Consider the following 25,486-nt stretch of genomic DNA (forward strand, 5'->3'; position numbering starts at 1 on the left):
TTTCAAAATTTGAAAAATGTACACAACTGCGCCCAATTCACTGCGCAACTATTTTACCGATTTTTGCTCGGAAGAATCATAAGTCCGAAAATATTTAAACAATTGTGTTTTTTTTTAAATTTGTTTGCCCTCCAGGTAAATACTTATACCAAATAATTTAATAATTGAGTCAAGTGGTACAAAATTAATAAAAGAACAGGCAAAAATGTGGTTTCGAACAAATCGCCACACGGTTAGTTAGCGTCTTCGGTCATGGGCACTTTCCGCCGCATTGTAAACCCACACGTCAACACAATTTTTTGACATTTCTCTTATTTAAACGAAAATTAATTTCTTTTGTATAAAACATGTCTCAGTGTTGACTTTGCACACCTCCACAGTCCGCCGTCTCCCCAATTCACCCACTGCCCCAAAATGGCAAGTCCCCGAACCCGCCGCGTTTTGCAAGAACTCAAGCCCCACAACGAGAACGATGTAAGTAAAATGGGGTCATTTCCGGCCTTTGGCCTTCTGGGCCCCCCTTTCTAACCCGTTGTCTTGGCAGAAATGCTTCGAATGCGGCACGCACAACCCCCAGTGGGTCTCCGTCACCTACGGCATATGGATCTGTCTCGAGTGCTCCGGCAAGCACCGGGGGCTGGGGGTGCACTTGTCTTTCGTCCGCTCGGTCACGATGGACAAGTGGAAGGACATAGAGTTGGAGAAAATGAAAGTGGGGGGCAACCGGAACGCGCGAGTTTTTTTCGAAGCGCAGGACGATTGGGACGATCATATGAGCATCCAGCAGAAGTACAACACGAAAGCGGCCGCTCTTTACCGAGACAAGATCGCGGCTTTGGCTCAGGGGAAGGCCTGGGATGAGAAATCGTCACCGGCTCAGAACTACACAGGGAGTTTGATTAGCAACACTAGTAGTTATAATAACACAAGGTGCGTTAAAATGATTTGCAACCACAGAATGTATCAAATATATTTCAGAAAAGGTGAATAATTAATTTTCTTTACAAAAGATTTTCTGAAATATATTTCATATTTTCTGAAATACAAATTGAAAAAATGCCGCTTGGGAGTTTGATTAGCAACACTAGTAGTTATAATAATACAAGGTGCTTTAAAATGATTTGCATCTACACCTTTTCCAATTGTTATTCAGAATAAAAAAATATAAAAAATAAAAAAAAATTAATAAAAGTTATCACCTTTACAAATCGGTCATTTTTTAAAGTGTCTCAAAATCAAATAAAACCGATTCTATCTTATAGATTTTGATGTGCTCTTTCCGATCTAAAAAAGCGTTTTCTCCTAGCTCTTTTAGTTTGGCCGTAATCGGCGTTTGAAAATTGAAAATTTTTTTGCGAGATATCGCCTTGAGTCCTGTGCCATTTTGTAGAGTTTTGTATTCCGGTTGTCCTCCATTTTTCCGTTTCTCGATATCTTTAATAGTTTCGCCGTATTTGGCGGTTGAAAATTGAAAAAAAGTGAAAATGGAAACCTTTTTTTGCGTTTTTCTTGGAAACTGTAAGACTTAAAGCAACGAACAAAAATCCATCTGATAGCGCTTATTTTTCTCTATTTTTTCGTCCAAACTCGGAGCCGCTCCGGGCAACGGTTCCTGCTACAGAGGCGATCAATGTTTTTCACTAAAATAATTCATAAAAAAAAATTAAAAGTCGTAGAACAATGCGGTTTGTTCGATTGAATTCTACGGCCCATTTTACATAATATATCAATTTTTCACAAGAATAAAAAATTTAAAATTATTTGCCTAAATTTAGCGTAGCGGTATTTATGGTGAACAGTTTTATTCAACAAAAAAATTCATAACTCGAAAACTAAAAGTCGTAGAGCAATGCGGTTTGTTCTATTGAATTCTGCGGCTCATTTTCTGTATTATACCAGCTTTTCACGAGATTTAAAATTTTCAATTTTTTTGCTAAAATTTCCTGAGCAAAATACAAGTACCTTCAAAGAGGTGAAAAAAATTTTTTTTAAACTCACTCCAGTAAATTTTTATGGACTTCTACATGTCTTAACAATCCACAAAAGTTGTTAAAAGTCCACAAAAAGTCCATATGTTCGAATTTTTGATGTTTGATTTTTCAATTTTTGTCGCGAATTTTGTCGATTTCCGGTACCCTGATCATTTATCAAGCAATAACGTCGGAACTATTATAGATAACTCTATGATGTGTACTATTTTTGGAAAGCTCTTTTAATGATCTATCATTTGCAAAAAAGATTATTGTTGTCCGACTTATAGTTTTCGAGAAAATGCAAATAAAAGCAAAAATTAGATCATGTAATCAAAAATTCATAACTAAAAAACTATTGGGAATTTGGCGCTTTTTTTGATTCCAATCGATTCCTCGGATCATTTTGCATAGGTATGAATCAAAATAGTTCCACTTTTTAGAATAGTTTAGCCGTAAATGAGAAAATAAAAAAAATTAAAAAAAAGTTAACACCCCGGGGCCCCCCTTAGAAATCGGTCAATTTTTGAAGTGTCCTAAAATCAAATAAAACCGATTCTATCTTATAGATTTTGATGTGCTCTTTCCTATCTAAAAAAGCGTTTTCTCCTAGCTCTTTTAGTTTGGCCGTAATCGGCGTTTGAAAATTGAAAATTTTTTTGCGAAATATCGCCTTGAGTCCTATGCCATTTTGTAGAGTTTTTTATTCCGGGTGTCCTCCATTTTTTTGTTTCTCGATAACTCTAATAGTTTCGCCGTAATTGGCGGTTGAAAATTGAAAAAAATGGAAAATGGAAACCTTTTTTCGCGTTTTTCTCGGAAACTGTAAGACTTAGAGCAACGAACAAAAATCCATCTGATAGCGCTTATTTTTCTCTATTTTTTCGTCCAAACCCGGTGCCGCTCCGGGCAACGGTTCCGGCTACAGAGGCGATCAAAGTTTTTCACTAAAAAAATTTATAAAAAAAAAACTAAAAGTCGTAGAGCAATGCGGTTTGTCCCATTGAATTCTACGACTCATTTTACATAATATATCAATTTTTCACAAGAATAAAAAATTTAAAATTTTTTGCCTAAATTTAGCGTAGCGGTATTTATGGTGAACAGTTTAATTCAACAAAAAAATTCATAACTCGAAAACTAAAAGTCGTAGAGCAATGCGGTTTGTTCCATTGAATTCAGCGGCTCATTTTCTGTATTATACCAGCTTTTCTCGAGATTTAAAATTTTCAATTTTTTTGCTAATATTTTCTGAGTAATACACACTTACCTTCAAAGAGGTGAAAAAAAATTTTTTTTAAACTCACTCCAGTAAATTTTTATGGACTTCTACATGTTTTAACAACCCTCAAAAGTTGTTAAAAGCTCACAAAAAGTCCATATATTCGATTTTTTGATGTTTGATTTTTTCAATTTTCGTCGCAAATTTTGTCGATTTTGGGTACCCGGAACATTTCTCGAGCAATAGTTCCGGAACTATTAGAGATAACCCTATGATGTGTACTATCTTTGGAAAGCTCTTTTAATGATCTATCATTTACAAAAAAGATTATTGTTGTCCGACTTATAGTTTTCGAGAAAATGCAAATAAAAGCAAAAATTAGATCATGTACACAAAAATTCATAACTAAAAAACTATTGGGAATTTGGCGCTTTTTTAGATTCCAATCGATTCCTCGGATCATTTTGCATAGGTATGAATCAAAATAAATCCACTTTTTAGAATAGTTTAGCCGTAAATGAGAAAATAAAAAAAAATGTAAAAAGTTAACAAAGTTAAGTCGTAGAGCAATGCGGTTTGTTCAATTGAATTCTACGGCTCATTTTACATAATACATATACCGAAAATTATTTTTAAATCAGTTCAGGAATTACTGTTAAAAAAAAATAAAAACAATAAAAAAACGGTTTTACTGTTTTAGTTTTAACAATATTAATAAAAATCATATATTATTAACACACCTTGTAGTAGCAATTCGTATTCGAACGCCTCCACGTACCAGAACTCCGAGTCGTACCAAGGGGGCTATCAGAACTACACCTCGCCCGAGTTCAAAGACCAGAAGGAGGCGTTTTTTGCGAAAAAACAGGCCGAGAATGCGAATCGAAGAGGGGATTTACCGCCAAGTCAAGGGGGGAAGTACAGTGGTTTTGGGTACACGATGGAGGCGCCCCCTCGTAGCCAATCGCAGGAGTTCGTCGATACGGCCATGTCGTCTTTAGCTAGTGTAATTTTTTTTATTTGGGTTGGTGGCACTTTAGTGATTTTTTTTTTTTTTTTTTGGTACAGGGTTGGTCCTTCTTGTCGTCTTCGGCGAGCAAGTTGGCGAGTAAAGCGACCGAAAATGCCGTCAAATATGGCGGACTTGCCACACAGAAGGTAGTTGATATTAGCTCACATGTAGGCGAAAAGGTTTGTTTTGTTTTGTTGTTGATTTTATTTTTTGGTTTATTTTCGTTTTATTGTTTTTTTATGTTGGCGTCAGGTAAAAGAGGGTTCTTTGTTAGAAGATGTGGGAACACAAATAACTAGCCTCACAAATAAGGTAATTAACTGATAATTTACAAAATAAATACGACTAAAGAATTTTTTTTTATTGTGAAATTTGACTTGATGTTTACTTGTACAAAAAAAAACAGTTGGCTATATTGTGATGGGTTAGTAACTTGCAGCTAAATAAATACTAATTTCAACACTTGTCATGGGCGTTAAAAAATTAATGTTTTTAGTAATTGTTCGTTTTTCATTCGTTTCGTTTAGTTTTTAAATTTCAATTAAAATTCCTATTTTAAAACATATAAACTTCATGGAAGAAAAACTTCAGATGGCATAGGGATTTTGACAAATAAATAAAGAGTATATTTTTAATAAATGATACATACTTTACATGCGTTACGAAAGAACAAGTAAATTTTTACAATGTTCAACTAATAATTTTTCTCCAAAAAATTTCCAAAATTACAACAAAACTGATGACTGATTTGGGATCCTCAGACAATTTTAAATTAAATAGACATATTTTTGACATAAATTTTCGGTTATTGTAATTTTAATGATTTTTTATTGTTAGGTTTGTAAGTAAAAATGTAACCAAATTGATTTATTCAGATTATTTGCACAATTTTGACTTAATTCCCATCAAATTTTGGACAGAAATAGATAATTAACTAGTAAAAAGGGCATAAGTCGTCTTAGATCATTTTAATATTTTTTTATATTTTTCTCTTATTTTTGGTATATTGGAAAAATTAAAATCGACCACATTTCGTCTGATATCTCGAAAACTACGAATAAAATATCAAAAATGATTACAGATTTGGAATCGTCAGACAATTCTACGTCAGATAAGCATACATTTGAAATAAATTTTCGGTTATTGTGGCCTTGATAATTTTTTAAAGATGAGATAGAATTTTTTTTGACAAAGTTGTTTTACCTAGATAATTTGCACAATTTTGACCCGATTGCCACAGAATTTAGCACAGAAATAGACAATTAACTAGTAAAAAGGGCACAAGTCGTTTTAGATTAATTTCAATCTTTTTATATTTTTAAATTTTGGAAAATTAAAAAAATTAAAATCGGTCATATTTTGTCCAATATCTCCAAGACTACGAATCGCAGAACAAAAAGGAAGACAGATTTGGAATCCTCGGACAATTTTACGTTAGATAGATATACTTTTGAAATAAAGTTTCGGTTATTGTGACCTTGATAATTTTTTTAAAGATTGATTGGTAAGAAATTTTTTTTGACAAAGTTCTAGTTTATTTTCTTTTAAACAATTTTTTGATTAATTATGTTTGCTTTTTAAGAATTTTTTTTTTGTTTTTTTCTCAATTCTGATCCCAGTTTTGTAATAGTTTTTGTTCTTTTCTTCGCACAAAATTCCACTGTTTGTTTAGCTTCGAGTAACAAACCCATCGTAATAAATGGCTTCTTCCGATAAAAGCGCCATCTGATGCAGCTATACCTTAGCCACTTTTCTAGGGCGGCAAATTCAAATGTGTTTTTTATTTATTACTCGTTTATTATTTGTACAAGTAAGCATTGCCCATTTGTGTGTTTTCCGCCTTTTGATTTAATGCCCATGCCCATAGATGGGCGAGTTGGGTCGCAAGGGTTGGCGCGAAGTCTCTGGTAGTGGTAACGCAGGCGACTACCATTCCGGTGGTTATGGGCAAGTTGGTGGCGAAAACTACCATTCACCTGGCGAGAAATCCTCGTTGGTGAGCAGTGGCAATGGTTACGTCCGGGACGAAGACTGGAGTTGTAGCAGTCAACAGGGTTCAAAGTATTTGTGTTTTGTTTTTGGTTATTTTCTCTGATTTGGGGATTTTAAGGGCGTCTAGTCCCAAGTCGCCTGGCCAGAACTGGGACGGCAGTTGGGGTGGTTACCAGAGCGACCATCAGGGCTACCAATCCGACTCTAGGGACTTTTCCTCCCCCACGTCACCCACAGGCGCAAAATCGAGCAAAAAAGAGAAGAAAACAAAAGAGAAGAAAGCCAACTGGGACGATAAGTGGGGGGATGACGAGCTGTGGGAAAGCCTCAACAAGTAAAATTGTGACCAATTAGACCAATTAATTATTCGCATCGTGGGTGTTCATGACGTTGTTATTTCAATTTTTTAGCTCAATGTTTACGGTTTATTTACTTTATTTTTATCATTCAATGTTGTTACATTATAACTGTTGCTTATACCGGTACCAAAAGTGAGATTATTTATTTTTAACGGACTTAAACGACTTCCAGCTTGGTCACAACGCGCGAACATGCATTTATTGTCCAGTTGTTGTTACTGTAAATATTCCTTGTAGCTATAGGCTATTATTAACTGAAACATTTATGTAAAGTATGATTAATTCGAAATTTCAAGACAAATAAACATTATTTTACTCACCTACTTGGCCTTAATCAATTACAGGAACCTGTATCGTGTGAGCCGGGACTACCAACTGAAACAGCCATTTTCAACCATCCCCTAAATTTTTCTTCGATAAAGATTGTAACGAATGATGATGGTATAGCTATGTGATACAGTTTTTTCGCACACAATTGCCCAAATATTTCAAATTACTTGGTAGGGCTGTCAAGAAATTCTCGCTAAAGTGCATTCGCGTCTATTCCAGTTTTACTAGTGCTGTCCAAGAATGCGAAAAAATTGAACAAATTACGGAATCGTGATCCTAAGATCAATATTTTTGGAAATCGGCTCAATATAACTGCTATAACTCAATCCAGTAAAAATAAATGAAAGTTTGAAAATTCTCGTCAGCGACCATTCTCGCCAACGTCCTACCCAGTTTATGACTTGTCAAAACCATTGAGGTTATGTCATAGAGGTTATGTGTTCAAAATGACGAATTTGGGGCACTTTATCACACTATGCGCCACAATTCTCTCAGCCCACGCGATCTACGAAGACCAGGTGGGCAAATTCGACTGGAAACGCTCATTTATCGGCAAAGTAAAGCACGCTCAATTCGACACCAAACGCCTGATTGTGACCACACATGAGAATATCATTGCTAGTCTGAGCCCCAAAACTGGCGAAATACAATGGCGCCAATTGATGGAGGACCCCCAGGAGCACCAGCCCCAGCTCCTGCACCTGGACAAGGACGCGGTCACAGTTTCTGGGGGCAAGTCCCGGTTTTACGTGCGCGGGTGGGACGCCCCCACTGGAAGCCTCCTGTGGGAGTGGCCCCTGGTGCTGGACCGCCCCGGCGACTCGTTCTGGCTGCTCCAAGGCGACTTGTTAGTGCATGTTTTGGCAATTAAGGGCTCCCACATGGAAGTGACTCAGTTTAGTGTCAAAACGGGGGAAGTCCGGGCCAAGACGCGCAAAATCCCCGAAACGTGGGTTTCCGGTGACAAGTGCGTAACAGCCAACCCCTACTTCGTGTGTGTTTTTAACGGACAGTTGTTTTGGCTGGATGTGGTTAATGAGGGGGGCAGAGCCTCGTCCCAGCCGATTCAAGGGGGCCCTGACTGTAATCTCCTCGAGTTTGATGGCCCAAAACCCGCCGTATTACTCGTGAGACAAAATAGCGCTAAAATCGTGGAACTTGGGGGCGCAGTTTTGCCGCACGAAGTGGCCCCAAACGCTGTCTCGATCGGTAGTTCTGTTTTTCAACTTGAGGCAAATTTGGACAATTTGGATAAATTGGTTCGGGTGAAATCGTTTGATCTAGTGAGCGGGCGTGAAAGTTCGGTCGAGATCGATTATCCGTTAGGTCTCGGAGGACCATATATTGTGTCGGGGCAGTGCCGTGGCCCCGCCTGCGAGCTCCTCCTCTCCAGCACTGACCACGCCCTCACGCTAGTCCGCCTGCCCGAAGGGCGCGTCTCCTGGACGCGTGAAGAAGCCTTAAGTAACATAATCTCAGTCGAATTTTTCGAGTTACCAGTGTCCGACCTTGAGGCCAGTATCGAGACCGAATTTACCGACAACGACGTCATCACCATGTTCACGCGCCGCATTTCCACCCAAACCAAACAGCTCGTTAATCTAGTGAGCGGGCAGTTCGGCTCAACTCGGGACGACTTCGGCCTACACCGTATCATTGTCGTGGCAACGGCCGTCGGTAAACTCTTCGGGATTGACACGCTTCGCAACGGATCAATCGTGTGGACGTACCGCCTACCGAACGTCAAGCCTGTGATGCTATTGGTGCAGCGCACGGCGCGACACGCCCCCTTGCCCGCCCAGTGCGTGCTATTGGCCCAGGACGTGACGACGGGAGGCGGGGTTTTGTTCGCCTTTGATCCGATTAGCGGGGAGTCACGCGGGCTGGACCGGTTGTCCTATCGGATCAAGCAGGCGTTTGTGGCGCCCAATGAGGACGAGGAGCATCTCAAACCGGTGATTGTGATTGGTGCGGACGATTCAGTGCGGGTGTTCCCCGAAAGGGGTCCCAAAACAGTCGCTTATGTTTATACAATCGATCAAAGTCTGGTTCAAGGTTATAGACTTGAACCGGACGGGTTAAAACCGGTATGGAACCTAAACTTGGGTGTGTGTGACCTTGTGGGGGTTAGCACACGTCCGGTGACCGAGCGGGTGCATTCCCAAGGTCGGGTCTTGCACGACCGGTCGGTTCACTACAAGTATGTTAACCCCAATTTAATTGCGTTGGCAACACTGAGTGAAGACCCGGTACATAAGAGCGTTCTTAACGTGTTCCTGGTTGATGGTGTGACCGGTTTTGTTGTCTACTCGACCTCGCATAAAAAAGCCAAAGGGCCGGTACATTTAGTACATTCGGAAAACTGGCTCGTTTATACGTTTTTCAACGAACGGTTCCGAAGAACCGAAATCGTGGCAACGGAACTGTACGAAGGCTCAATCCAGAGTAACAGTACCGTATTCAGTTCCTTTGCCATAAGTCAGTTACCAGAGGTCAAAACCGAGTCATACATCCTACCAGCTAACCCCGTCTCCATGTCAGTAACTCTGACCGAACGTGGGATAACCAACAAGTTTTTGTTGGTCGGGACCAGTTCTGGCAGCGTTGTGGAAATCCCCTGGATGTTGCTCCAGCCGCGGTTTGCCGACATGCCCTGCGGTCCAGAAGAGAGCTGTTTCCCCTACATGCCAGAAATCGCCATACCGCCCGAAGCCACTATTAACTACAACCAAACTCTGGCAAGGATTCGCAAAATCGCAGTGGCCCCTGCCAAGCTGGAGAGTACAAGTCATGTGTTGGTCCACGGGTTGGACTTGTTTTATACGCGAGTGGCGCCCTCTAAGACTTTTGATTTGTTGAAGGAGGATTTTGATCATCGGTTGATTGTTTTGGTTTTGGTGGGACTGGTGGTGGCATCGTATGTTACCAAGTATCTGGCGGCCAAGAAGGCGCTAAGACAGGCTTGGAAGTAATTAGGCAATAAATTAAGGGTGGGTGTCCATGGACGGGCTTTGGATATTTTTTTATTTTTTGGGAGGATGGTTTTATACCCTATCTGGTCGTGATGGTAGTCTTGAAAGTATGGTGTTTTTGTGCTCCAGTTTAAAAGTTTGAATAAGATTTCCGAAGTATTTGAATGACCTTGAGACTTAAATAGTATATAGATCCTACACGAGAATAACAAAAATATTTTAAAATTGCAGTTGAAGGAAATGTATGATGTGCAAAAGAATGATTATTTCATACATGTTTAGTAAAACTGCTGTTTTTTTAACTTAAAGTCATTTAATTAACCAAGGAGCAATCATAACTAATGCCATTATTTTTTATGGTTTTACAGTGCCATTAATTTTGATATTTATTATGTCTCATGGTTAATTTTTATATGCATGGTCATTGAAAACACATTCAAAATTTCGATTTTCTCTACACAAATTGTAGTTTATTTATTATATTAAGTAAAGAAAAGTTGTTCATTATCTGCCTACTTTTCTTTACGTCTATGCCACTTGTTTTTCTTATAGAAAAAAACATAAAGATTTGGTAATAATTTTTTACCAGTAGAATAAAAAATAACTAAATTAAATAATCTACCATAGGTATCTGTAAAAGCAAACAATGGTTTTAGGAGGAAAAGTGCATAAGTGCAGGCTTTCACGATTACTGTCGACATTCGAGGTTTTAAAACAGATTATATGATGAAAAAATGTTAAAAATCCAAAATGCCGTTTTATGGATATTACCAATTTAAGTTTTAGTCAATGTGCACCTTTGTTGTTCTGTTTGTTGTACAATCAAGTCAGTTGTTTTGTTGTTTGATACTGTGTCTTTATACAGCATTTTGTAAGATAATTACGTTCGGTACGGACGTGGCGTAATTTGTAATTAGAGTTGTTGGGTCGTGTATAAAGTGTAAACAAAGACCAAATAAAAAGTTTAAAATGCAAAGTGTATCGATTTTTTGCCAGAGGGATATTTGCATTTGTGGGGAATATTAATGAAAATAAGTAAATAAGCTTTGCTATTACTTATGATTTTTTAAGCAATTTTTACATCATGTGTCAACGAAAATAAGGATATAACTTCGAAAACATTTTTTGATTTTTATTCAGAATAAGGTATTGCTTTCTGCATTAATAAAGATAAGGATAATCTTAGAAAAATAAGCTAAAATTATTATCTGAAGAGTAAAGAGTATGAAACTGAAATTATTTTGAGTAACACAAGTTCTAAAAACAAGCAAATGCGTGTAAGTAAAAGTAAATATTAATACAAAATAATCAGAAGACGCAGGGTTTTATTTTTAATTTTTTACCAGTAACAAATAACATTCGCATAAAAAATTTACTGTTACGTGTTGTGTGAGTGGGGCATTATCGCCTTCTAGTAGAGCAAACAACCCAAGAGGGCTCAAAACCTCTCAAAAATCATTAATTTTTTTCCACCCTAAAAGTTCCCAAAAATTGGGCACACGAAAAAATCGCTAAAATCTCCCAAAATAATGGAAAATTACCTCAAGAACGCTCTAAAAACTAACAAAATACCGTGTTTTTACACACCCCAAAATGGCTTTTTATTTCTGGACCTTGGTGCATGCAAAAAAGTAAAATTCTTGTTTTTTTACTTCATTGGGTGTTTTTGTTACGCCATAATTTGGTGCAAGTTGTACGAAACGATTGCAAAAACGTGCCAAGTTGAAGCAAAGTGCTAAAGAATTGCGTAAATTAATATTGAATTGATTAGTTTTTCCACTCGTTTTTCCAAAAACTAAAAACCAATCTATTCGTTTTTTATGTCAATAAAAAACTGGCTATAATTAGCGCCAGCAGAGGTCGCTTCACCTCGAAATGTCAGTTGCCGTCAGTTTGACGTTTGTGTTCTTTCGCTTCGGAATTTTCATAAATAAATCAACATAATGTAATAAATTGATCGAAATTATCAATTTGGAGGCGAAACTGTTGGTTTTTTGGCCTCTAGTGCGTAGTTATCTCGTTGTGCGTGACCCGAATCCGGTCGTTTTGAAGGTTAGTTTTTTGCTTTTTGTTTGTGTATAAACCGCCCTGTGCCCCATTTTTGGGGCAAATTCGCGTAAACGTCGCGCGCGAATTGTAAAGTTCACGTCGCGGGTAAATATTTTCGACGTTTCGCTGCTATTTTCAGTCGCTTGCGGGATTCGTGGGACGCTGTGCGTGAGTGCGTGAAAAAGTCTGATTTTTGCTTGTGCGTGATGTATTGTGATCATCGATCCTGGATCTAGCTGGTCTGGACCGGAAGTGAGTGTCTTTGTTTTTGCTTTTTATCCTTGCTGCTTGTCCTTGCAGTGCGCATTGTTTTCTGGGCGTAATTGCAGCAGCGGTATTATTTATCATAAATTTCCCACGTTTGCCAGTAATAAGGCAGGGAAATGCCACTTGCGAGAGGAATGCGAAGCGAAAACTGCAACAAGGGGCGGATTATTATCATTATTATTATTTATTTATTTATTTTGTTCGTTGTGACATTTACGCTATTTTAATTCATTTGTATATAAAAACGATTTCAGTTGATGGGAAGATAAAAAAAGCTGAGGAAATCATTCGAGAATTTTTTTCTTCCTATAAAGGTCTGAAATGTGCGACAAGTTCTTACAAAAAATTCTTACAAATAAAATTCATGTGATACTTAATTTATGTTATTATATTTCGACTCAAAGCATTAAGTTTGCAAGTTTTATTCCAATTTTCTTGTACTTGGGCAAATTGTGTACAATTATTTTGAGAATTCTCACATCAGCTTTGTTGAGTCTTTTTTTTATAAGAGGAAATTGTTGGTTTAGTGTTTTTGCATTAATTTCTTCCTAATTGCTTATTGAATACTTAATTTTTTTTCTACGAAATACTTATTGATTTCAAATTGATGCTGTTATGCCATCTTATGGATTTTTTCACGCTGATTATGATAGTGTCTGGCTTTTTGTGATAACGATAACTGCAATAGTTTCGCTATACTCCATCATAATCATATCAGTGTTTGATGAAAGTGCAAAAGTTCAAATTTTCTGAATTTCAATCACGTTTTTATACGATTTTTTTTAGTTAAATTTGCGTTTCTTGGTCATTGAATACTGGGTATTGCATGCTGTGTTAATTTTTATGTATTTTAGTTTTTAGTTTTTTATTAAAAAAACAACTCGAAAACTGAAAGTGCTAGAGCAAAACGGTTTGTTCCAGGGCATTCCACGGTTTATTTTACATAGTATTTGTAGGGTTTCGCAACATTTAAAAATTTGAAGTTTTTTGCATAAAATTTTATACTTACGTTCAGAAAATCAAAAAAGTTAATTTTTAAAATTCGTGGTTCTAGCACAGTTTTATAAATTTTTCTGTGCTTTTGGAACCCTCTGGAGTTGTTAAAAGTACAAAAAAAGTCAATAGGTCAGCTTTTTAAGATTTTGATTTTTCTAATTTTGTAGCGATTTTGGTCGATTTCCGGTACCCGGATCATTTATCAAGCAATAACTCCGGAACTATTAGAGATAACCCTATGATGTGTACTATCTTTGGAAAGCTCTTTTAATGATCTATCATTTGCAAAAAAGATTATTGTTGTCCGACTTATAGTTTTCGAGAAAATGCAAATAAAAGCGAAAATTAGATCATATACTCAAAAATTCATAACTAAAAAACTATTGGGAATTTGGCGCTTTTTTTGATTCCAATCGATTCCCCGGATCATTTTGCATAGATAGGCATTAAAATAGTTCCACTTTTTAGAATAGTTTAGCCGTAAATGAGAAAATAAAAAAAATTAAAAAAAGTTAACACCCCCCCCCCCTTAGAAATCGGTCAATTTTTAAAGTGTCTCAAAATCAAATAAAACCGATTCTATCTTATAGATTTTGATGTGCTCTTTCCGATCTAAAAAAGCGTTTTCTCCTAGCTCTTTTAGTTTGGCCGTAATCGGCGTTTGAAAATTGAAAATTTTTTTGCGAGATATCGCTTTGAGTCCTATGCCATTTTGTAGAGTTTTTTTTTCCGGTTGTCCTCTATGTTTCCGTTTCTCGATAACTCTAATAGTTTCGCCGTAATTGGCGATTGAAAATTGAAAAAAAGTGAAAATGGAAACCTTTTTTTGCGTTTTTCTCGGAAACTGTAAGACTTAGAGCAACGAACAAAAAACCATCTGATAGCGCTTAATTTTATCTATTTTTTCGACTAAACCCGGAGCCGCTCCGGGCAACGGTTCCGGCTACAGAGGCGATCAAAGTTTTTCACTAAAAAAATTCATAAAAAAAAACTAAAAGTCGTAGAGCATTGCGGTTTGTTCGATTGAATTCTACAGCTCATTTTACATATTATATCGATTTTTCACAAGAATTAAAAATTTAAAATTTTTTGCCTAAATTTAGGGTAGCCATTTGTCTTAGTGAAAAATTTTATTCATTAAAAAAATTCATAACTCGAAAACTAAAAGTCGTAGAGGAGTGCGGTTTGTTCCGTTGGATTCAGCGGCTTTTTTTCTCTATTATACTAATTTTTCACGCAATTTAAAATTTTCAATTTTTTTGCTCAAATTTCCTGAGTAATAATACACTTTACCTTCAAAGAGGTGAAAAAAAATTTTTTTTAAACTCACTCCAGTAAATTTTTATGAACTTCTACATGTCTTAACAACCCACAAAAGTTGTTAAAAGTCCACAAAAAGTCCATATGTTCGATTTTTTGATGTTTGATTTTTTCAATTTTCGTCGCAGTTTTTGTCGATTTTGGGTACCCGGAACATTTCTCGAGCAATAGCTCCGGAGCTATCCGAGATAACCCCATGAAGTGTATTATCGTTGGAAAGCCCTTTTAATGATCTATCATTTGCAAAAAAGATTATTGTTGTCCGACTTATAGTTTTCGAGAAAATGCAAATAAAAGCGAAAATTAAATCATATACTCAAAAATTCATAACTAAAAAACTATTGGGAATTTGGCGCTTTTTTTGATTCCAATCGATTCCCCGGATCATTTTGCATAGGTATGAATCAAAATAGTTCCACTTTTTAGAATAGTTTAGCCGTAAATGATAAAATAAAAAAAATAAAAAAAAGTTAACACCCCCCCTTAGAAATCGGTCAATTTTTAAAGTGTCTCAAAATCAAATAAAACCGATTCTACCTTATAGATTTTGATGTGCTCTTTCCGATCTAAAAAAGCGTTTTCTCCTAGCTCTTTTAGTTTGGCCGTAATCGGCATTTGAAAATTTAATTTTTTTTTGCGAGATATCGCCTTGAGTCCTATGCCATTTTGTAGAGTTTTTTATTCCGGTTGTCCTCCATTTTTCCGTTTTTTGATAACTCTAATAGTTTCGCCGTAATTGGCGGTTGAAAATTGAAAAAAATGGAAAATGGAAACTTTTTTTTACGTTTTTCTCGGAAACTGTAAGACTTAGAGCAACGAACAAAAAACCATCTGATAGCGCTTAATTTTAGCTATTTTTTCGTCCAAACTCGGAGCCGCTCCGGGCAACGGTTCCCGTTTCAGAGGCGATCAAAGTTTTTCACTAAAAAAATTCATAAAAAAAAAACTAAAAGCCGTAGAGCATTGCGGTTTGTTCCATTGAATCCTACGGCTCATTTTACATATTATATCACTTTTTCCTAAGATTTTAAATTTTGAAATTTGTTACCTAAAATTAGGTAGGGTTTTCTCGAAAACAGTAGCACTTTGAACGATACTATCGTGTCCAACACATGACTTTACGTCTAGAAAACTATGTTTGCAACATTTTGACACACTGGTTGTTAAAATGTGTCTGTGAGAACAGTTTGGGCTTATTTTCTTAAGTTCAGTTTTTTGCTCAAATGTGACTCATACCGTATAAATTTTCTCTTCGTTTAGTCGTTTTAATTAATTGATTTAATTGCGAATTACCGGCATTTAACCAATTCTCTAACCATTTACGTCCATTTACGCAAACTTTGCTAATTTATAAGACACTCAAAACGATAACAGCTTTAATTTATTCGCCTCCTAATGGATAAATCAATGAGCTAAGTTCTAAAATTGACCAAATTTTTCGCCGAATCAATGAAACGATCACACTTTATAAATAAAAATCCAATTCAGTGCAACAAAGTTAAAATTATTCTTTTGTACCGTTTGGTAATTTGAAAAGATTTTATGGTCAATATGACCGTTACTTGGTAATTCAAAGTAATGTTTTTCAGAGTTGAGTGCGCATTTAAATTGACTTTATTTTCGAGGTGATTAATGTTTACGACACGTAACTAATAGCCAAAATAGTTCGACTCGAAAACGAGGTGAAATTATTGTTTGTTTGAATTTGCCAAGTTTGAAGATAAATATTTTTTTTTCTTTCTTACTTTCTTTGTTGAATTGATAGAGTTGTATTTTTAGAAATAATTTATTTTTGTTTTACTTGGGTTAACAATTTTATTCTTTGTTTGAGTTATAAATATTTTTTGCGACTTGGCTAAAAATTACTCATAACTTGTGTGTCACAGCTTACTGTCACTGTCACTCAACAACCTTTTTCCAAATATAAATTTCACCTAAAGCAACACCTACTTGTTGTGAAAAATGTAACGTGTCATTTTTAAATATTTATACCTCCAAAGTGACGAGGACATTAAACTTGTCCATAGTTTTGGGTAAAAAAAAGAATTAAAAATGTGTTTGTAATTAAGAGAGGAATTCGTCTAGAAACATAAACACCTACATACAAGTTTCGGAATATTATTTTATATATATTCAGAGTGAATTAAAAGTTTGGCATCAAGGTGGCGTTGATATTGTAATAGTAGGGGAAAAGATCAAGGGTGGCTGTTTTTTTTTTCTCTCGGCCAACGCGATCTGATGATGAGTCATCGGCCCACACTGCGGATGCCGACACGATCGAAACGTCTCGCCACCGTCGAAACTATAACCACTTCCACAGAACACTAGATGTGGATGGATAATGTAAATGTATGTTGGCTTGGCCGTCTATATTTAGAGACCAACATCGGTGCCAACGCTCATTTGTCATTGAAGAGTACAGAAAGAGAGAGAAAAAAAAATAAGCGAGTGACGTCACAATGCCGTTTTGTCTACAGATCGTAGTTTTCGTTGAGTCATCATTGGCGAATTTGTTATTTTAAAAATTAAATACTTAAAAAAAAATGCAATAGCAAAATGTTTGTCCTAAATAGTCTGTTGAGGTACATTTACTGTGGCTCCTGGCGATCCAAAATATCGCCGGTACTTAAAAAAATATTACAAAAATTCCATTACCAAACCCAAAAGTTTTGTCACCAGAATAAAATCATCACTCACTATTGGTCGTACGTGGTTTAAACAGTGTCTTTTATTATCAATTTTTTTATAATTTTTTTTTGAATTCGTGTAAAAGTATCTTTTATTATCAGTTTTTTTTTTGTAAATTTATTTTTTTGAATTTGTGTAAAATCTTTGTTTTTGAATGTTGAATCGTCTAAATTATGCCAATTTCGTCAAAACTTTAACACAAATCTTGCTCTAGTTTTCTAGTTTCGGAGCAAAGAATTGTCCGAAATAAGCCGTTTTCGTTCAAAATATAACATAATTTGTTATTTTGAGCCAGAATATGGCGTTTTCAGTCTGTTTTTATGAAAGTTTACTTGTTTCTAAGTAGAGAATCGTCTAAAATTTACCGTTTTCATCCAAACCTTAACACATATCTTTTTTCTAAGTCATAATATAGCGTTTTCAGTTTGTTTTAAAAACGTTTACTCGTTTCTAAGCAAAGAATCATCTGAAATAAGCTGTTTTCGTTCAAACTATAACATAATTCGCTATTTTGAGCCAGAATATGGCGTTTTCAGTCTGTTTTGTGAAAGGTAACTTGTTTCTAAGTAAAGAATCGTTTAAAATATGCCGTTTTCATGCAAACTTTAACAAAAATCTTTCTTCTAAGTCAGAATATGGCGTTTTCAGTCTGTTTTGTGAAAGTTTACTCGTTTCTAATTAAAGAATCGTCTAAAATTTGCCTTTTTTTATCCAAACTTTAATACAGATCTTTGTTTTAATTCAGAATATAGCGTTTTCAGTCAGTTTTATGAATGTTTTCTTGTTCTGAAGCTAAGAATTGTCCGAAATAAGCCGTTTTCGTTCAAACTATAACATAATTTGTTATTTTGAGCCAGAATATGGCGTTTTCAGTCTGTTTTATGAAAGTTAACTTGTTTCTAAGGAAAGAATCGTTTAAAATTTGCCGTTTTCATCCAAACTTTAACAAAAATCTTTCTTCTAAGTCAGAATATGGCGTTTTCAGTCTGTTTTGTGAAAGTTTACTCGTTTCTAATTAAAGAATCGTCTAAAATTTGCCTTTTTTATCCAAACTTTAATACAGATCTTTGTTTTAAGTCAGAATATGGCGTTTTCAGTCTGTTTTGTGAAAGTTTACTTGTTTCTAAGTAAAGAATCGTTTAAAATATGCCGTTTTCATGCAAACTATAACATAATTTGTTATTTTGAGCCAGAATATGGCGTTTTCTGTCTGTTTTATGAAAGTTAACTTGTTTCTAAGGAAAGAATCGTTTAAAATTTGCCGTTTTCATCCAAACTTTAACAAAAATCTTTCTTCTAAGTCAGAATATGGCGTTTTCAGTCTATTTTGTGAAAGTTTACTCGTTTCTAATTAAAGAATCGTCTAAAATTTGCCTTTTTTATCCAAACTTTAATACAGATCTTTGTACTAAGTCAGAATATAGTGTTTTCAGTTTGTTTTATGAATGTTTTCTTGTTTCTAAGTAAAGAATCGTTTAAAATATGCCGTTTTCATGCAAACTTTAACAAAAATCTTTCTTCTAAGTCAGAATATGGCGTTTTCAGTCTGTTTTGTGAAAGTTTACTTGTTTCTAAGTAAAGAATCGTTTAAAATATGCCGTTTTCATGCAAACTTTAACAAAAATCTTTCTTCTAAGTCAGAATATGGCGTTTTCAGTCTGTTTTGTGAAAGTTTACTCGTTTCTAATTAAAGAATCGTCTAAAATTTGCCTTTTTTATCCAAACTTTTGCACAAATCTTTCTTCTAAGTCAGAATATGGCGTTTTCAGTCTGTTTTGTGAAAGTTTACTCGTTTCTAATTAAAGAATCGTCTAAAATTTGCCTTTTTTATCCAAACTTTAATACAGATCTTTGTACTAAGTCAGAATATAGTGTTTTCAGTTTGTTTTATGAATGTTTTCTTGTTTCTAAGTAAAGAATCGTTTAAAATATGCCGTTTTCATGCAAACTTTAACAAAAATCTTTCTTCTAAGTCAGAATATGGCGTTTTCAGTCTGTTTTGTGAAAGTTTACTCGTTTCTAATTAAAGAATCGTCTAAAATTTTCTGTTTTCATCCAAACTTTTGCACAAATCTTTCTTCTAAGTCAGAATATGGCGTTTTCAGTCTGTTTTGTGAAAGTTTACTCGTTTCTAATTAAAGAATCGTCTAAAATTTGCCTTTTTTATCCAAACTTTAATACAGATCTTTGTTTTAAGTCAGAATATAGTGTTTTCAGTTTGTTTTATGAATGTTTTGTTGTTTCGAAGCTAAGAATTGTCCGAAATAAGCCGTTTTCGTTCAAACTATAACATAATTCGCTATTTTGAGCCAGAATATGGCGTTTTCAGGCTGATTTATGAAAGTTTACTCGTTTCTAATTAAAGGATTGTCTAAAATTTGCCGTTTTTATCCAAACTTTAATACAGATCTTTGTTTTAAGTCAGAATATCTGTTTTGTGAATGGTTTTCTAGTTTCGAAGCAAAGAATGGTTTTCAATTTTTTAAACTGTGTCAAAAATTTCAACTTTTAACCTTTTCGCTCATTATTTTTATTCATTTAAATCCACCCTCAGTGACCCCGCTATCAAACGTTAATTGAGGATGAAATTTCTCCGCTCCCAACCTCCGGAAACGGTCGACTCGTTCAATAATTCATAATTAATTAATCACCGGTTAGTAATTTATGCGGAAAAATAATTCACATAGGTAAGCGACGTTTAACTAATTAATAGTTACTACATCTTGGGTAAAAAAGCGCGTTTTTTTTTTCTAACACGATAAGATAAGAAAACTTTCATAATAACAACACCGTCTCTCACTGTTCGAGTTTTCTCTTTCCGTATAATTTTTCTCCTCGTCGAAATCACCAAACCAGAAAAGGTAAAAACGTGAAACTTGCATTGCGTTCCACACGGCTGATTGTAATCCTAATAACGGAACGATCTGTCACGGCTTGTAATGGAAAATAAACAGGGAAATTGTCATCTCTCGTGAAAAATGCACAATGTCACTAACCTGGAAAAATTGATTCTTTGCCAAAGATAAAAATACGGAAAAAATAAATCCGGTGGTTTATCTAATCTCGTTTCGTTGAATTATTAACGTTTATCTTTGCTACGTGATTCAGTTTGCACTTTCTTTTAACACATGTGATTGTAAATGGAAATGTGTTTGGGTAAAATTGTCTGGTTTTAATTTCTGTCGGAAACTGTAATAAACTTGCTCCTTATGGTAACGTAATGAAGATGTTTATCTGATTTAAAGTTGGTTTGCGTATGAAACGAGTTGATGGTTTGTAATTTGCATATCGATTATTATTGGAAGTTTGTTCAGTAGCAAGTGAGAGCATTTTGTGTTTTTTTTTTGTAATTATTTGCATTGAGGGAACTTATGATTTTTTATTATTCTTTATCAGTTTATCACTGATTGGGTTTTTTAATCACAGATGTCAGTAAAAATACAGTTAATTATAATCTAGTTATTTATACTATTGTTATTATTTTTAATTTACAAATTTAATCTTTAGTGATATCAAAGCCACGTTTATTGATTTTTAGATAAATCAATATAAAGTTAGAGTGCATACAATTTTGAAACATTTTATTTGTATTTTTTGTTATTAAAAAAAATTTTTTTTGTACCCAAATCTATGAACTTAAATTATAAATGAATGAATAACGTGATAAACTAGGGTGGAAGGTAAAAAGCTGGGAAATTAAAACTCCTACCCATAGTACTTTAGTTCTATTTTTAAAACTTAATACCTAAAAAAAGTTGTTCAAGTCTTAAGTCGCTTAAAAATTGAAAATAGTGTTGCTTTCAATCTAAATATGTATTCTAATTATTTTTCAGTTTTTTAAAATGTAAATCTCAGAAAATAAATGGCTTTTTTATATCCAGAATGTGTTGAGTGTTTTTAAAAAAATAAATACCATGATTTTTAGGCTTGCTTTGAAAATGTTTGATTAAAATTACATTATTTTGGTCTAAATCGAGTGTTTTTTTTTTGTGCTTGAACTTTTCAAAAATGTGAGTTTTTTGCTGAAAAACATATTCGTACAGTCTACTGTTTTTTCGGTTTCTTTTAATAAAATCTCACATAAGGAAATATTGTTCATAAATCATAACTCACAAGATGTTTAAATCTTCGAAAAAGTGAGTTTTTAACTCAGAAATGTAGAAAGTTCGAAAAGTTACGGATTACATTATTTTTGACACAAGTTTGTACAATTTTCTTACAAAAAATTTCGCAAAATCAATGACTGTCTCTTGGTCAGAAATGTGTTGAGCTTTTTTTTTTTTAAATATATACCTTGTTGATTTTTAGGCTCGCTTTGAAAATTTTTGAAAAATTACATTATTTTGGACTAAATCGAGTGTTTATTCTGTGCTTGAACTTAATCTTCAAAAATGTGCGATTTTCTAATGAAAAACGTATTTGTGCAGACAACTGTTTTTTTCGTTTTTTTGTAAATAAAATCTCATATAAAGGAATATTCAGAAGAAAATATTGTTCTTAAATTATAACTCTCAGCGTGTTTAAATCCTCGAAAAAGGTAGTTTTTAACTCAAAAATGTTCGAGAAAATTTTAAGAGTTACAAATTACATTATTTTTGGAACAGGTTTGTATGATTTTCTTATCAAAAAATCTCACAAAATAAATGGCTCTTTTTTATTCAGAAATGTGTTGAGGTTTTTTTTTAATAAATACCTTGATGATTTATTGGCTTGTTTGGTCAATTTTTGAAAATTTGCATTATTTTGGACTAAATCGTGTTTTTTGTTCTTAAATTTAATCTTCAAAAATGTGTGATTTTTTTAATGAAAACTTATTTCAAATTTCATTATTTTTGACCCAAGTTTGTATGATTTTCTTACAGAATTCTTGTCATTTTCTGCAATTTTCTTGCCTGTTTGATCGTAATCTAAGGAAAAAAGTGAATTTTTGATTCATAAATTTTGTATACATGCCTGTAATAAGTTTTTTTTCTTTATTTTAATATTCGAAAAAGGCAAGAACAAATTTATTTTTTAATTGTATTTGTGATTTTTTATTCATTTTAATAAATCTTACGAAAAAAAATTGTGCAAAATTAATGGAAATATTTCGAAAAGAATTCACTTTTCGATCATTTTTGGTTCTGTTTGCGCAAAATTTTGGGGGAAACATTTATTTTTAACTCATAACTTTTACGAACGCTCAGAGAGACAAAATAACGTAATTTTTTGCTTAATTAAGTGTTTTTGTCATCTTCAGCAAGATTCGCAAAAAATATGTTTTTTTTGAAACTGATACTTTTAAGATTTTGTCAAAATATGTCAAAATATTACAAAAATTTGAATCTAAATTGATGTTTTTTTCTCTATTTGTTTTTGAACTATGAGTATATCCTTCAAAATTAGTCAAAATTACATTATTTGTGCGTTTTTCGAGCTATGGAATTTGTCTTTGAGGTGAGACAATTTTTTTGTTTGGTTTTTAAAAGTAGACATAATTTAGTTCGTTTTTGAACGAAATTACACTACAATTTTTTTTCGAAAAGAAATGAAATGTTGAAAAATCATCAAATTAAACCGAAAATGTTGTTTTTATGATTACCATATATTTTTTTCGTACTAAGGGATTTAAAAAAGTCTTAGAAAATTAAGATTTGTGTAGATTTTTGCACAAATAAGCTATAACATTTCTAGAGAAATTTAAAAAAATTAAAAAAAATAACACAAAAAATTTTTGGTTTTTAAATTGTTTAGTTATTTTTTTTCTTTAATAAATTTCGACATCACTAACTACAAATTAATTAATTAGTCGACTTTCCTTCGAATACAGACTAAAGATTGTACGTTTATTTCCGTCAAAAACAGAAGCTAATTAATACGAACTCGTGGCATGCATTTTATAAATTCCCCTTATTAGTCCAATTAGAAATAACATTTATTTAATGAATTTGGCTTGTTTCACTGCTCAAGCAGACTCTGTAGTTAACCATCAACAACAAGCTTTACAATCGTGGGAATTAAACTATTCACCAACCCAATTATCCATCACCGTAAAGTTGATTTTCATCAAAGCTCAATGTACCTTAACTAAATTAAAAAAAATAATAATCGTTTACCATAATTGAATTTCAAGCGAGTTTAGTTTGTAAAAAACCAATCATCTATTAACCATAATTGGCAGTTGTGATGATCGGCTGCAAATTGATTAGAAATCCAATTTTTCGCCGAAAAAGTGAAAGATGAAGAAAAAAAATAGTGACACAGTTTTTTTCCTGCTTCGATAACCATCAAGCTAATTAACTGGCATTGCAATTCAGCCGAGCATTTACGAAATTAATTAATATCACTCGAATTTATTCGGTCACGATGAGGCCCGAAATACCTACAACACCAAAGAGATCGTCTAACATTTCAAAAATAATCGCAACAAAACGGGAAAGGAGCAAAACGAGGACGCGACTGCATCTTTGGAGATGTGCCAGCTGGAGCTGCGCTTTTTCGAAATAGGAAATCGAAATGGCTCATTAACACCTGCTCTGGTCTACAAAATGCGAAAACTTGTGGAAAAATTCGACCATCTGGCCGTTTTTGGACGTTTTTTAATTGACATTTTCTCAAAAAAATAAACCTAAACTGTAATAAAAAAGCGTTATTTTTTTTAATTAAATGGAACCGAAAAATTCCTAACTTGGTCGATTTTTGCTTGTTTTGAGTGGAGACCATCAAGAAATTTTCAAAATGCGTCAAAAAGTCGCTAAAAATTACGATTGAATATTTTTGAACGAAATTCTTTTAAAAATAAAAGAAAAAATGCTGTTGATATAATTTTTTTGGGGTAAATACTGTATTATCATCACCAAATTAAGCAAAAAATTTTAACATTTACGATTTTTTCGAGCGTTTTATGACGTTTTTAAGAGGCAAAACCTAAACTGTAGTAAAAATGCGTTACTTTTTCTTTTTTAATTAAACTGAACCGAAAAATTTCTAAACTTGGGCGATTTTTGCTTTTTTTTGAGCGGAGACTATCAAGAAATTTTCAAAATGCGTCAGAAAGTCACTAAAAATTACGACTGAATATTTTTCAACGAACTTCTTTTAAAAATAAAAGAAAAAATTCTGCTGATGTATTTTTTTTTGGGTGAATACTGAATTATCATCACCAAAGTAAGCAAAAAATTATAACATTTTCGATTTTTTCGAGCGTTTTATGACGTTTTCAAGAGACAAAACCTAAACTGTAATAAAAAGCGCAACTTTTTTTTTTTAATTAAACGGAACCGAAAAATTTCGAAACTTGGGCGATTTTTGCTTTTTTTTGAGTGGAGACTATTAAGAAATTTTCAAAATGCGTCAGAAAGTCACTAAAAATTACAACTGAATATTTTTGAACGAAATTCCTTCAAAAATAAAAGAAAAAATGCTGTTGATGTAATTTTTTTTTGGTGTAAATACTGAATTATCATCACCAAATTAAGCAAAAAATTATAACATTTCCGATTTTTTCGAGCGTTTTACGACGTTTTTAAGAGGCAAAACCTAAACTGTAGTAAAAATGCGTTACTTTTTCTTTTTTAATTAAACTGAACCGAAAAATTTCTAAACTTGGGCGATTTTTGCTTTTTTTTGAGCGGAGACTATCAAGAAATTTTCAAAATGCGTCAAAAAGTCGCTAAAAATTACGACTGAATATTTTTCAACGAACTTCTTTTAAAAATAAAAGAAAAAATTCTGCTGATGTATTTTTTTTTGGGTGAATACTGAATTATCATCACCAAATTAAGCAAAAAATTATAACTTTTCCGATTTTTTCGAGCGTTTTATGACGTTTTCAAGAGACAAAACCTAAACTGTAATAAAAATGCGTTACTTTTTTTTTAATTAAACGTAACTGAAAAATTTCGAAACTTGGGCGATTTTTGCTTTTTTTTGAGTGGAGACTATCAAGAAATTTTCAAAATGCGTCAGAAAGTCACTAAAAATTACAACTGAATATTTTTGAACGAAATTTCTTCAAAAATAAAAGAAAAAATGCTGTTGATGTAATTTTTTTTGGGGTAAATACTGAATTATCATCACCAAATTAAGCAAGAAATTATAACATTTTCGACTTTTTTGAGCGTTTTATGACGTTTTCAAGAGACAAAACCCAAACTGTAATAAAAATGCGTTACTTTTTTTTTTAATTAAACGTAACTGAAAAATTTCGAAACTTGGGCGATTTTTGCTTTTTTTTGAGTGGAGACTATCAAGAAATTTTCAAAATGCGTCAAAAAGTCGCTAAAAATTGCGACTGAATATTTTTTAACGAACTTCTTTTAAAAATAAAA

General features: G+C 33.7%; 3 protein-coding genes across 15 annotated transcripts in view; all 3 read left to right on the forward strand.

Moving 5' to 3' along the window:
- Positions 1-267: 267 nt before the first annotated feature.
- On the forward strand, positions 268-6,874 carry ArfGAP1 (ADP-ribosylation factor GTPase activating protein 1). Of its 4 annotated transcripts, none has more exons than XM_015978783.2 (7): positions 268-474; positions 545-930; positions 3,940-4,198; positions 4,261-4,350; positions 4,457-4,516; positions 6,072-6,265; positions 6,315-6,874. In XM_015978783.2, the coding sequence occupies exons 1-7, from the start codon at positions 415-417 to the stop codon at positions 6,532-6,534; spliced, it is 1,269 nt and encodes a 422-aa protein (XP_015834269.1). In that variant the 5' UTR covers positions 268-414; the 3' UTR covers positions 6,535-6,874. The 4 variants fall into 4 exon arrangements, with proteins under 4 accessions (XP_015834269.1, XP_008199322.1, XP_015834270.1 ...); XM_008201100.3 differs by having other exon boundaries at positions 3,943-4,198; positions 4,261-4,383; XM_008201096.3 differs by having other exon boundaries at positions 269-474; positions 4,261-4,383.
- Positions 6,875-7,222: 348 nt separating this feature from the next.
- On the forward strand, positions 7,223-10,833 carry EMC1 (ER membrane protein complex subunit 1). Its single transcript, XM_962564.4, has one exon. It carries the CDS (start codon positions 7,332-7,334, stop codon positions 9,855-9,857), a length of 2,526 nt encoding a protein of 841 aa, XP_967657.1. The 5' UTR covers positions 7,223-7,331; the 3' UTR covers positions 9,858-10,833.
- Positions 10,834-11,710: 877 nt separating this feature from the next.
- Mical (Molecule interacting with CasL) overlaps positions 11,711-25,486 on the forward strand; it is a 90,713-nt gene continuing 76,937 nt past the window's right edge. For 6 of the 10 annotated variants that reach the window (XM_064359811.1, XM_064359820.1, XM_064359822.1 and 3 more), the window contains exon 1: positions 20,419-20,449. In XM_064359811.1, the coding sequence (XP_064215881.1) occupies positions 20,434-20,449 (16 nt within the window). In that variant the 5' untranslated portion in view covers positions 20,419-20,433. Of the gene's footprint in view, positions 12,159-20,308; positions 20,390-20,418; positions 20,450-25,486 lie in introns of those variants that run through there. The other 4 variants (XM_064359814.1, XM_064359818.1, XM_064359812.1 and 1 more) reach the window with 4 other exon arrangements.

This window comes from Tribolium castaneum, chromosome 1 (genome assembly GCF_031307605.1).
Source record: "Tribolium castaneum strain GA2 chromosome 1, icTriCast1.1, whole genome shotgun sequence".
Lineage (NCBI taxonomy): Eukaryota > Metazoa > Arthropoda > Insecta > Coleoptera > Tenebrionidae > Tribolium > Tribolium castaneum.

What these genes read in the sequence shown, in the direction of transcription:
- EMC1 (XM_962564.4), top strand. Translation starts at nt 7,332, where the DNA reads ATGACGAATTTGGGGCACTTTATCACACTATGCGCCACAATTCTCTCA.
- ArfGAP1 (XM_008201096.3), top strand. Translation starts at nt 415, where the DNA reads ATGGCAAGTCCCCGAACCCGCCGCGTTTTGCAAGAACTCAAGCCCCAC. An exon ending in AGCCCCACAACGAGAACGAT is followed by an intron (nt 475 to 544) that starts GTAAGTAAAATG and finishes TTGTCTTGGCAG; the next exon opens with AAATGCTTCGAATGCGGCAC. An exon ending in AGTAGTTATAATAACACAAG is followed by an intron (nt 931 to 3,939) that starts GTGCGTTAAAAT and finishes CACACCTTGTAG; the next exon opens with TAGCAATTCGTATTCGAACG.